The sequence below is a fragment of the Hyperolius riggenbachi genome, chromosome 6 (assembly GCF_040937935.1).
Source record: "Hyperolius riggenbachi isolate aHypRig1 chromosome 6, aHypRig1.pri, whole genome shotgun sequence".
Lineage (NCBI taxonomy): Eukaryota > Metazoa > Chordata > Amphibia > Anura > Hyperoliidae > Hyperolius > Hyperolius riggenbachi.
This window is the reverse complement of record NC_090651.1, coordinates 229568224-229581408: the sequence shown is the minus strand read 5'-3', so window position 1 is coordinate 229581408 and position 13185 is coordinate 229568224. Positions and strand designations below refer to the sequence as shown.

At 40.5% G+C, this 13185-nt stretch overlaps 1 protein-coding gene across 4 annotated transcripts in view; it reads right to left on the bottom strand.

Annotated features, from left to right (window-relative positions):
- AJAP1 (adherens junctions associated protein 1) overlaps nucleotides 1-13185 on the bottom strand; it is a 522829-nt gene that overhangs the window by 283468 nt on the left and 226176 nt on the right. For all 4 annotated transcript variants that reach the window (XM_068242743.1, XM_068242742.1, XM_068242741.1 and 1 more), the window contains one exon: nucleotides 4976-5730. In XM_068242743.1, the coding sequence (XP_068098844.1) occupies nucleotides 4976-5730 (755 nt within the window). The remainder of the gene's footprint in view (nucleotides 1-4975; nucleotides 5731-13185) is intronic.

Sequence of the window (13185 nt, the reverse complement as noted above, 5' to 3'; positions counted from 1 at the left end):
TTTAAAAGCATGTAAGGACTTGTTGTCCAAATGGGATTGTCCATGTTTTAATACACTAGGAAGATTAGTAATAATTAAAATGATGATTGTACCTAAATTGTTATATCTAATACAATATTTGTTGGTCTTGATCCCCAACAGCTGGTTTCGGAGGCGTAATAGTCTATTTCAGGGATTTTCGTGGCATGAAAAAAAGCCAAGAATCAGTTTCAATAGATTAGTTGAAGACAAAAAAGAGGGGGGAATTGTGGCAACTGACATGCGTCGATACTATCAAGCAACCCATCTGGCCAGGATCTTAGAATGGAATGTGGGGAACCTGAATAAAATCTGTGTTAGTCTAGAGAGGGAACAACTAGCAGAGAAAGAACTCTGTTCTTAGAACCACCTCTTAATACGATCTTTGCTGTACAATACTAACCATCCGCTAATAAAACCATCATTAAAGGTGTTATACCAGATTATCAGACCAATTAAGGGTAAGAGAAGCATCTCACCCCTCACTCCTTAATCAAGTATGCCCAATTTATTGATAACATATAACCCAAGTTGGCTAAGGCTGATGGGCTTGCCTGAAGATACCAGGCTCTTGCATTTGCTGGAGTTTATACAGGAGTTTGAAGTTAGGAACGATTCTTGCAGAATGGATTCTCTCAAATCTTTTGGCCAGTTATAGCTTTGTATCTCAATTAGAAAAAAAGAGGGCCCATTGAGAAATAAAATAAATGTATTTGAAAAACACCTGGAGCTTGGAGTAGGCTTATTATTTTGTATTACAGACATACAATTAACTCGATAAATATTTTCACAGAAGGGGATTCAGATCCCTTCAAAGAAGCACATGATTTGTGTCCCCAACTCTAATTTATGGTTCATACATGTGTATGCTCTTTGCGGCATGGGAAAAAAACTGTAGTCCCTGGAGGAAACCCAAACAATCATAGGGAGAACATGTTCTTTGAATATAGTGTCCAGACTAGGAATTGGGCTAAGGACTCGAGCACAGCTAGGTGAGAGCGATAGCTTTAACACTACCATGATAATTTGCCTTTCCAGGATCACTTCATATTTTCCCAAGAAAGAGGATGTCTCATAAGGATGCATTTTTTATTAAAGATTGGAACGGAAATGAAAAGTCATTATACTATCTTTACCTGTGACATTTCAAAATTTGTAATTAAAACAACATTTATCTTCAATACAGGGTCTGCAGATTCATTTTCAGCAGTTTGCACAATTTACAACTACATGGGCATACTGTGTACCGTATTTGTACTGACAAGACATGCTGTGCAGTGTATGCAGTGCATGAGTTGCACTGACATTTACAGATCTATCTAGTTGAACCTTTGAAGAAGTTTTCTAACGCATATATTTTAGAATTACGTAAGAAAGTACATCATTAATACATCTATTAAATTATGGTTAGCGTGGATTAGAATTTCTTTGATAAGCTTCAAAGCATCTGAGCTTCACAGATAGTGCAAATATCAGGGCTTTTACATTTACAATGCAAGGATTGCTCGAACATTCATTTTGCTGGCTGGAATCAGGCAGATAGATTGATGGCATCCTGTAAATGTTATGTAATAAACAGGCTGGTTGAAATCTGGCAAGTTCTGTCCGCTACAGTTCTTGTTTTAATTTTTATACCAGCACAACTCCAAAGCAGCCATTGATTGGACTGAAGGTAAACTTACCTATGGTGTCCTAATTGGAGGACAGAAAAGAACACAAAAAGTGTTTCCAACTCTAATTTATTCTAATTTAAGGTTCATGCTGACAAAGTATTCTCCAGCCTAGGCTGCCAGGCAATTTTCTGTACAACAGTGAAACTGCAATCATGGAGCCTCTAACAAGGTTTTGAGATGGAGACCCCCAATAGACACACTCCCTTCCATTCCATCATGATAGTCTCAGAGTGAGTGGGTACATAGCCCAATAGCAAGTGTGACCCCCCCCCCCCCCACCCCATAACAAGACTTGTTCTAGAGAGGAAGCCTTAAGCTCAACACACACCATACAATCTTGGTTGTACAGATTCACCAAATCTACAGTGGCTTGCAAAAGTATTCGGCCCCCTTGAAGTTTTCCACATTTTGTCGCATTACTGCCACAAACATGATTCAATTTTATTGGAATTCCACGTGAAAGACCAATACAAAGTGGTGTACACGTGAGAACTTAGTGGAACGAAAATCATACATTATTCCAAAAATGTTTTACAAATCAATAACAAATCAATAACTGCAAAGTGGGGTGTGCGTAATTATTCAGCCCCCTGAGTCAATACTTTGTAGAACCACCTTTTGCTGCAATTACAGCTGCCAGTCTTTTAGGGTATGTCTCTACCAGCTTTGCACATCTAGAGACTGAAATCCTTGCCCATTCTTCTTTGCAAAACAGCTCCAGCTCAGTCAGATTAGATGGACAGCGTTTGTGAACAGCAGTTTTCAGATCTTGCCACAGATTCTCGATTGGATTTAGATCTGGACTTTGACTGGGCCATTCTAACACATGGATATGTTTTGTTTTAAACCATTCCATTGTTGCCCTGGCTTTATGTTTAGAGTTGTTGTCCTGCTGGAAGGTGAACCTCAGTTTTAAGTGTTTTGCAGACTCCAAGAGGTTGTCTGGTGTGTTCTCTGGACTTCATGGTGTTGTTGCTCCCAAGATTCTCTTAGACAACCTCTGAGGCCGTCACAGAGAAGCTGTATTTGTACTGACACTACATTACACATAGGTGCACTCTATTTAATCATTAGCACTCATCAGGCAATGTCTATGGGCAACTGACTGCACTCAGACCAAAGGGGGCCGAATAATTACGCACACTCCACTTTGCAGTTATTGATTTGTAAAAAATGTTTGGAATCATATATGATTTTTGTTCTACTTCTGACATGTACACCACTTTGTATTGGTCTTTCACGTGAAATTCCAATAAAATTGATTCATGTTTGTGGCAGTAATGTGACAAAATGTGGAAAACTTCAAGGGGACCGCATACTTTTGCAAGCCACTGTATGTAGTATAACGGCCAAAACATTGAAAGTACCTTGAATCATTGATGGGATAAGCTCTTATACTACATGAAAGTGGTAAGATTAAACAACCAAGATTTTATGGTGTGTGCTGAGCCTTATATTAGTAGGAGGAACAATATAGGGGGCTGCTCCACCGATAGTTACTCTTCTGTTCCCACACTATTTCAAACTCTCTCAGCCTGGACTATACCCCTAATGGGGCTCTACTAACGAGCCACATACCTTCCATAGTATAATGCTGAGAAGTGGTGTAACAAAGGAGCAGGCGCTGCAGGGCCTATTGTTACGCCCCTGTGTAAGTTCCAAAGTAAGCAAAAACAACACCTGGGGCCATATGCAATTCACTTTTCCCCCTGAGTTTTCACCTAGGTGATATTTTCACAATTTGTAAATAAAATGCCTTTTAAACTGCCAGCAAGCAAACAAATACTCAAAATAATTTTTACAGTGTGAGTTTTGCAAGAGGCCCCAGCCACTGTATTGATATGGAGTCCCAAAACCTACCAAGTACAGACTCTGTGTCAGAGAGGTGTAATCACCTCTGTTAAGGATTAGCACTATTCAATGCACATACTGAGGTGTTCATAACCAGCATAGTACCAATGCAAAACTAATAAGATGGATAAAGGAGGGCTGCTAGTGGGACGCTCTGGTCCAGGAGCCCCAGTGATGTCACAACTTCTGCAACCCCTATTACTACAGCACTGTTGCAGAGGATTAAGTGTCACTAGATCATAAAATCAAGAGAGAAAACCTTGGGTAAATTAAGTTGGTATTATTTAGAACATCTTCTTTCTTCATGTAACAACATAACGTAACCAAGTGTTGGACAGCACTTTTGCACTTGCCACTTTTAATACACAGCAAGACCTTCCGTGTTTTGCCAAAAGCACGGAAGTCTCTTGCTAAACACATTTCTCAATTTAAAGAATAGTGAAATGTTTGTTTGTTTTTTGTAAGTTCAGGGGCGTAACTAAGCCCCACCGGGCCCCCCTGCAGAATTTAAGAGCGCCCCCCCCCCCCCCCCCCGGGGCCCGCTCGTGGCCGGTTTTTGGGTGCTGGAGGGGTGGCAGCATGAGGGGAAAGCCTTGCCCACAGTCGGCGGGGAGAGGGGAAGTTCCCCCCTCTCCCTCACCTCGGGGCTCTCCCCTCTGCGCTCCCCTCCAGCTAGTGAACCTGTGTGGACAGCGAGCAGCAGCGGCGGCAGGATACATACCTTCTTCCTTGCGTTCCATCGCCGCCTTCTCGCTCTAGCAGCTGACTTCACTTCCGGAAGCGGAAGTGACGTCAGCCGCTAGAGCGAGAAGGAGGCGATGGAACGCAAGGAAGAAGGTATGTATCCTGCCGCCGCTGCTGCTCGCTGTCCACACAGGTTCACTAGCTGGAGGGGAGCGCAGAGGGGAGAGCCCCGAAGTGAGGGAGAGGGGGGAACTTCCCCTCTCCCCGCCGACTGTGGGCAAGGCTTTCCCCTCATGCTGCCACCCCTCCAGCCCCCAAAAAACGGCCCGAGCGGGCCCCAGGGGGGGGGGGGGGCGGGCCCCCCCCCGCGGGCGCAGGCGCTGCAGGGCCTATTGTTACGCCCCTGTGTAAGTTCCAAAGTGAGCAAAAACAACACCTGGGGCCATATGCAATTCACTTTTCCCCCTGAGTTTTCACCTAGGTGATATTTTCACAATTTGTAAATAAAATGCCTTTTAAACTGCCAGCAAGCAAACAAATACTCAAAATAATTTTTACAGTATTGTTTCACCTGCTTTTTGGTACTTTTTCATTTGCAAAGTGGCAAAACGTTATTTTAAATTGAAGATGAAAAATTATCTCCTAGGAGAAAACCAAGCAGAAAAAGTGAATTGCGTATAGCCCCTGGTCTCCTAGAATGCACTCAGTCAAAAATTGTATTATAAATTATATTTTAAGTGGTACTATACCTGAGGTTTCATTGGGTATCCTAGGTGGTCTAGCAGCTTTCCCATTTCCAGGGTATGGTTCTGTTGTGCTAATCCTCCCAGGTGTTTTTCTACCCCTATGAACGCCTGGGTTTTGAGAAGTCATGTCTTTAGACTGTGTAGTAGTGGAAGTCATGGTGGATGTTGTGGTTCCCACCGTCGTCCTGGCTTGTGTTGTAGAGGTTCTTGTGGTCTCATAAATTCCAGGGATCGTGCTAGACTCCACATAGTCATCATCCCCAGTCGGACCCCATAAAATAAACTCAGAAATTGTTGTAGGTTGGCTTTCAATGTCCAAGAAAGGCCTATAGTTATTCCAACTTCTTCTTTGGAGCTGTCTCTTACCCCTTTTCAGATGAGTAATTTTGAGCAAGTCTCTAAGTCCTTGCGTTGAAAGAAGTGCTTTTGCTCCAGAGGAGTACTGTAATGGCACATTTCTAGAAAAACTGCTGTCTGCAAGGTCTTTATGATACAAATTTAAAAGTTGTGATTGCGGCTGAAAAGCACCGCCTTGCTCCAAGTTTGTAAACGGACTCCAAAAGTGTCTCCGACTTCTCGGCTTTGGCCTTTCCTTTGGGTTCCATAATGCTGTGTGTTGTATCCTACGTTCTAATGATGGTCGCTGTAGATATCTGTATGTGGTACTTGGTGTTTTAGATTCACAAATAATAAAATCCATGGCTAGCTGAAAAATGGCTATCAATATCCAAGCATGGCTTCCTATTGGAGGGCCTGATCTGCAGAAAGACATGGGAAATAAATTAGGGCAAGCCATCCAAAAACATGACTTTTAACATTTTATAAAAGTCTTTTCATTAATGAATTATTATTAATTGAATTGGTCCCAGCAGAAATCAGCTTTTTATGAATATTTCACATTATTTAATCAAGACAGCGCTACACCGGGTTGTGATTAATTACATGAGAGAGGAAAAAGTAGCTAATTTTTTTTTTTTTATCTTGCTGCCAATGATAGTGCTTTTTCTTACAAAAATAAGCCATTTTTGAAATGCGACACAACCAAATTAAGACCTGGCAGGGCTCTAGGCAAGAGCAATCATATTGGACCTCACCCCCTTCACCCAAATACACTCACACACTTTATTGACTAGGTGATTGTGATACATCCTTTGTCTGTGGGGGTACCTCAAGGCTCTGTCCTTGGCCCCCTCCTCTTTTCCATCTGCATGCACAGTCTTGACAACTTAATCAACTAATTTGGTTTTCAATGCCACTTATATGCTGATGATACACAACTGTATCTCTTTTTCCAACAAGCATACACTCTAACTTAAAGAGACACTGAAGCGAAAAAAATGATGATATTATGATTTGTATGTGTAGTACAGCTAAAAATAAAACATTAAGATCAGATACATCAGTCTAATTGTTTCCAGTACAGGAAGAGTTGAGAAACTCCAGTTGTTATCTCTATGCAAAAAAGCTATTAAGCTCTGGAGAGGGCTGTTATCTGACTTTTATTATCTCAACTGTAATTGAACTGTTTACTTTTCCTCTGCTAGAGGAGAGTTCATTAGTTCACAGACTGCTCTGAAAGACTCATTTTGAATGCTGAGTGTTGTGTAATCTGCACATATTATAGAATAATGCAATGTTAGAAAAAACACTGTATACCTGAAAATAAAAGTGTGAGAATATGTTCTTTGCTGCTAATCTTCTAGTAATTATTCATAGTACACAACCAATTCATTATAATTCAGTAGGAGACCTTTGGCAAGTCTCCCTTACACTGCTACTGCCAATAGAGCGCGCCCTAGTGGCTGCTGCTCTGCTCTGGCGCTTTGAGTCCGCAAGGAGAAAAGCGCAATATAAATGTTATTTGTCTTGTCTTGTCTTGTCTTCATTTGGCATGTTTAAAAATCTCAGTTAAGTAGGTGACAGAAGACTGCAATGTAGTATACTACCACTGGGGGGTTTATCTGCAGATTATAATACAGTCAGCAAGTAGACAGATGTGTGTCCTCCAAATAAAATAATTAAGCAGCTGGGTTCCCGAGATACTAGAATTAAATAGTGTATTGCACCCCAATACCAAAATGAAGAAGCTGTGTGGCATCCAAAAAACAAAGAATTGGTAGCCATGTGCCCCCAGATACAAAAATGAAGTAGCTAAGTGTTCCCAGACACCAAAATTACGTAGGAAGCTTAAATGTGCCTGCAAGACAGGTGAATTACCTCCAGCACATGCCACTCATAGCTCTGCGTTTCAGCTGTGGGCCTGATAAGAGACCTATGGGCTGTCTGGTCATCCTAAGGGCCATAAGGTTCAAGACAACATCATTGGCTGCCTTGTGATGAATCCAGCCCTGCAAATATATGAGTGATCTAAGGGGAAAACTGATTTTGCTATCTTTAGGATTCAACCATTTTTTTCTTTAAAGGAACTCAACAGATGCTATCTGATTTCTTGCTGTCTTATACTGGAGAACTGATCTGCAATACTTAAAGGACACCTTGATCTAGAAAGAGAAAAAATCTTTAAAGAGAATAAGATGACTACACACATTAGAGATGAACTTCTGACCATGTTCTGTGCAAAACTGAAGTGCTGTATTTATGGCTTCTATACTATATCCAATAGGAACTTTTCAAAGTTTTTTTTTTTGTACAAACAAAGAACTGATTAAAAAGAAAAATCGCCTTCTGCCTGATAGCTTCCTGTTGGCATCTCTTGCTAGGCAATAATCAGAGTCTAAATCAAGGTGACTGCCATCTTACGAAGTGTAATATTTTGTTGCTTTAACATTATCCAAAATGACTTTTAATGGAGGGCATTTGCTATGGTGCTGTCCTCTACTTACAAAGAGGTCAAAAAATAAATAAAATAAAGTTTATAGCATGCAAAATCTTTTTTGGCAAAGTTCCATGACTCTGCACTGGCACAGAAGAAGAACTGGTTTTACACTTTCCCTGACTTGTGGTTACATGGTACATTGTAGTTGCCGCAGACGCAGAACAATGCTGTTAGTTGAATTTAACAGTCCTTCAGTCTCCACCTGCTGGAGTACAGGGGAACTCTTGATAATCATACTCCATTTGAAGTGAAAGCATACAGTATATGTAGCATATTTGTTTTATTTATTGTTTGTGTCAATGTGTTTAACTTTTTTCTTTTTATTCCTACTGATAGTTTTACCTCATTCTACAGGCACAGTAGAAAAGTCTGCAACAATAAAAAAGTCATATTTGCTTAAGGCATGTACATTTTCTCTTGTGTCATCACTTTAGACATAGTGTTGCATAGATGGCGAAGCAAAAACAAAACAAAACAAAAAACATGCACACAAAATAAGTTCTTCTGAATTTAAGAGTTCTTTTTTTTTGTTTGCATGCTCAATGCTTAAAAATTATTACATAGATAACATGAAAAAACATACAAGTTTTACTGCATTATGGATTTACTGACTGATAGTTAAGCCCTACTGTCCATGAGGACATTTTAAAATATATCAGTACAACACATGCCAAACACAATGGTAAATGAATGACCACCTTCCCTTCACAAATAAAAATAAATAAGTAGCTTTACACAGTGGTAGGAGCATTGGACTGTGACTGTCCTTTGATGGACAGTTTGTGACATTAATTGTTCGATGTGCTTTGTGAGAAACTGCAAGAGATATCAGTGCTACATAAAAAAGTATTAGGGCAAAAATGAAAAAAAGTGCTATTTCTTTTTAACCATTTTTTGCAAAGTGAACAGATTAAAATGCCCTGTTTGCCTCTGTCGCTGGCTTCTGCCGCCGCTGTGCATGTGTGTGCGCGCCCACCGCGGACACTTACCGGATTGGTGAGCCAATCAAAGTGCTTGTGAATGAATATAGCTTTGCTAGAAGCCATGTTCATTCATTAAAATGAAAGTTAAAAAAAAAAAAAAGTTACACCATTCACTAACACTTCATGTGAACCCAGGATAGTGTGTAATGCCATCTAGTGGACAAAAATAAAATTTTAATAAAAATACATTACAACGTACATCCTCTGTAGTTATTAACCCCTTATTTGGCATCCTTTTTCCCCTTAGTTCCCAAAATAAAATGCTGACATATGGAAAAGTCTCTTGGTGGTAAAGATAAAACAGCCTGTGGGGTGAAGTGATTAACTAACTAGTGTTAGTGCTGTTTCCTGCATTCTAGCTGTATTTTTTAGGCACTGCTGGAATTGCCCTTCCTCTCTTTGATGCTCCATATTGCGTATAGGTTATCTTAATAGTTAACATTTCATATTTAATGATTAAACAAATAAAATAAAAACAAAATCCATTTATTTCTGAATAAAATAAACACCTTGTATTCACTTCACTTGGGTGTTCAGACCCAACCACTAATGGGCCCTGCGGTTCATCCTTGCTGAAAACAATCCCTGTAACATTTTTTAAAGCACGCTAAATGCATAAGCAGAAGAAGAAGTGTGCATTGCCATCTGATTAGCATAACAATTGAAGAAGCATACTTTATTTATTAACATTATGTACTAGAAGAGAAGATTATATAGTAATAATGAAATTACATTATTACAAGTAATGATCTGTATCTAAATGATGCCTAAGAGAAAAAGCCCAGCAGAGCACTTCACACACTTCTCTATACACTATTGTCATATGCTGATATTTTGGACATAAGCCGTTTCGACTTCGTTTTATTGCCTTTGATCTGTGCGTCATGCTGAGGCATGTTACAGTTTTTATTTTTCAAAGCTGCAGAATCCATTTAATGCCGCTCTGTTTTCTCATTTGCAGTCTAGACATGAAATATTCACAAACACAATTTTAACGCTTTCAGGGTTCTGTCAGGCAATGGGAAGCAGAATGAGGATATGAGAAGTGCAGCAACCTATGGACAATAATCAGAACTCATCTTTCACTGAGGACTCCAGTAAACAGCCATCTGATTGGCTGATGCTGGTGGCCACTCCCTGCACAGCATAACCATTCTCTGAACTGTCTTATTTCAGGGCTTCCCAACCCTGTTCTCAAGTACCACCAACAGTGAATGTTTTTCAGAAAACCGCAAACATGCACAGGTGAGGTAATTAGTGTCTCATCAGAGTTCTCTCTGTGGATTTCCACAAAACATGCACTGTTGGTGGTACTTGAGGACAGGGTTGATAAGCCCTGGCCTATGTGACAGGACAAGAATTTGTAACATTATCCCAAGCTTTACTATTTTCTTATGTGTATATACTAGTAGTGTTCTTCTAATAGATAATGCTACATGTGTGAATATGGAATGGTTCACTGCAATGATGGCCAGTTTACATTGAACAATTCTATCCAATGTGAGTTTGCAGTTAAAAAAATCAGACCTGTACACATTTTTGTGGATGGCTTATTAGGTTGTGATTCGTTTGATAAATGGTATGCCTCTGCAATGGAGCAGCAATGGACTTGGCAACAGACTCTAGAATGGTATGGTCAATCCATACAATATGAATACGGCACCCTCCCACATGGTGTGAACTCTGATTGCTGCTATGATTAGAGCAGTATGAGCTCAAACACTTGCATCTCCATCTCTTTAGATGCCTCAAAGCTGTAAACTGTCAGTAATAGACCTACAGCCTTGTACACACATATGAGGACTGTCACCCAGGAGGGATCAGGACTGGATCTCTTAGGTGACAGTGCAGAGTGGAGGCTGTACAGATGTGTCAGTAGACTCCAGGCTAGAGACACATTCTGTTGCTATGAAAAGGCAAGGCGAGCAAAAGAACAATGCCCTTGGCCGATCTTAATACATTGGGGGTACATAACTTAAGAATGGTGCCAAAGGAGGCAAATATTGTTTTATCTTTGCAGCAAACTACTCATCCAGGAAGGTGAGGGTGTGGAGATACTGTGTCAACAAAATGGAAAAATCTAAATACAAACTGCTGTTACTATGGTTATAAGCTTAAATGGAAAGGTAATGGTATATATAGTACTTACAGATATGTCATATTAGTATTTAACTTACAGTGTACTTAGTATGGTATTATTGTAAAAAGAAATGTTAGACAAAAAATGTTTGAACACTGTAAAACATATGTTTTTAAATGTGTAAATATGATAATGACTTTAATAAATAATGAAGTCTGGAAGATAAGCAATTTACAATGGGTCTTGTGTATGAAATCAGCAGTTTAACAGCAGTTTAACAGTGTAACTTTTGTATGAGTTCCTTGAAAATCTATAACACTTTTGACCAATAACAAATATGTTATCAAAAATACAATGGATTTGTTAGGTTTATTTCACAATAATAATCTTACAAAAGAACATTCAGTGATTGCCAATTGTCCCTGGCTGTCCCGGCTAGTTGTTTTGAAAATGTGTTCCTGGATACCTCATGTCCCTGGCAAAGCATTTTGTTTTCCTGATATTGGACAACTGCACAAATTCATATCTTTTTATCTGCAGATTGGCTACAATCCCCACTGTACTGTGTGCTGCTGTATGTGGACATATGCACCGTGCCATGTATTGTGATTCTGCAGGAGAGGAACACAAGCAGCTCCAGGCTACATGTAAAATAATCCTAGCTCTATGGACTCTGAACAGGTAGAGCAGCCTAAACTAGAATTCTTTATTAGATAACAACAAGCAACACCAGAGTGCCCATAGTCATATAATATGCTGCACAGTGGACAAGTGTTAGTTCAACTGAGACTTCATGCAGCCATTATTTTGCCACAGCTGAACTACAGCATCAACTGCAGTTAAACTAAATGGGCACTAGATGGCACTGTAGAAATTTATGTTATTACATAATAGTGTGAAGTTAAGCTTCATGCTACTTACTATTTACTGGTTCCTGTTCCATTAGGTGTGCTTTTGGTTATATTCTCTACCTTAAAAATGCTCGCATGGCTTATTTTATATAAAGTAGTCTCCTAAAATACCATTAAATCACGATTATAAAGATCTCTCAACCTAGGGATACTTAGACATCATAACTGATCCACAAAACCTGCTATTAGTAAAAAGTAATGAGCAACCCTAAAACGTAATATGGGCAATCTCCAAGGGCACAACAATGTCCCATGACACCTGCCAGAGGGAGGGAGTTAGCCGGGGGCTAGCAGGCCACGCTTCTGTCCTTATTGCAAAATGGCAACAGAGCATTATAGATTGCCTTCTTCTGGCAGCGAGACAGGTCCTCTTCACGTCTATTCAGTGTATAAATGTCATACAGCCATATGCTGAGAAGGACCTACCTGCCACCAGAAGCAGGGAATGTATAACAATCCACTGCTGCTCTGCATTTAAGTACAGCAGTGGGTCCTGCCTACTAGCCCAGGCCAACAAATCTCTGTAGAGGTTCGGAGGGGGGGGGGGGAGGGGGGGGGGATCGAGGCACATGTAGTTAAATCCCTGTTTATCTTTGCCATGTCTGTAAGAGTGTACCTGGTATAAAGTTAGGTAATTTTAATAACATTATATTACAAAATACTGTAGTTTCTAAAGCACAAATGTATGTTATATTGATTTAAAGAGAACCCGAGGTGTGTTTTAAGAATGTTATCTGCATACAGAGGCTGGATCTGCCTATACAGCCCAGCCTCTGTTGCTATCCCAAACCCCACTAAGGTCCCCCTGCACTCTGCAATCCCTCATAAATCACAGCCGTGCTGTGAGGCTGTGTTTACATCTGTAGTGTCAGTCTCAGCTGCTCCCCCGCCTCCTGCATAGCTCCGGTCCCTGCCCCCGTCCCTTGCCTCCAATCAGCAGGGAGGGAAGGGATGCAGACGGGGACTGGAGTTCTGCAGGAGGCGGGGAGAGCAGCAGACTGACACTATAGAGATAAACACAGCCAGCTCTGACAAGCTGTTTGTCAGCAGCGTGGCTGTGATTTATGAGGGATTGTAGAGTGCAGGGGGACCTTAGGGGGGTTTGGGATAGCAACAGAGGCTGGGCTGTATAGGCAGATCCAGCCTCTGTATGTAGATAATATTCTTCAAACCCACCTCGGGTTCTCTTTAAGAACATAAGTTGAGCTTTTCTCTAAATCGTCTAAGCAAGTTGATGATAGACCTAGAAAAGGGGAGAGTTGGCGAATACCTAAGGGCTGGAGTTATGAAATATTTGACTAGTTGCAGCTACATGATTAAAACTGTAGATGGCACTGTACCAGCTACAGTCATTACACATATGAAAGATTGCTGGAAAGCAGAAATGGGAAGTCACCTATCAT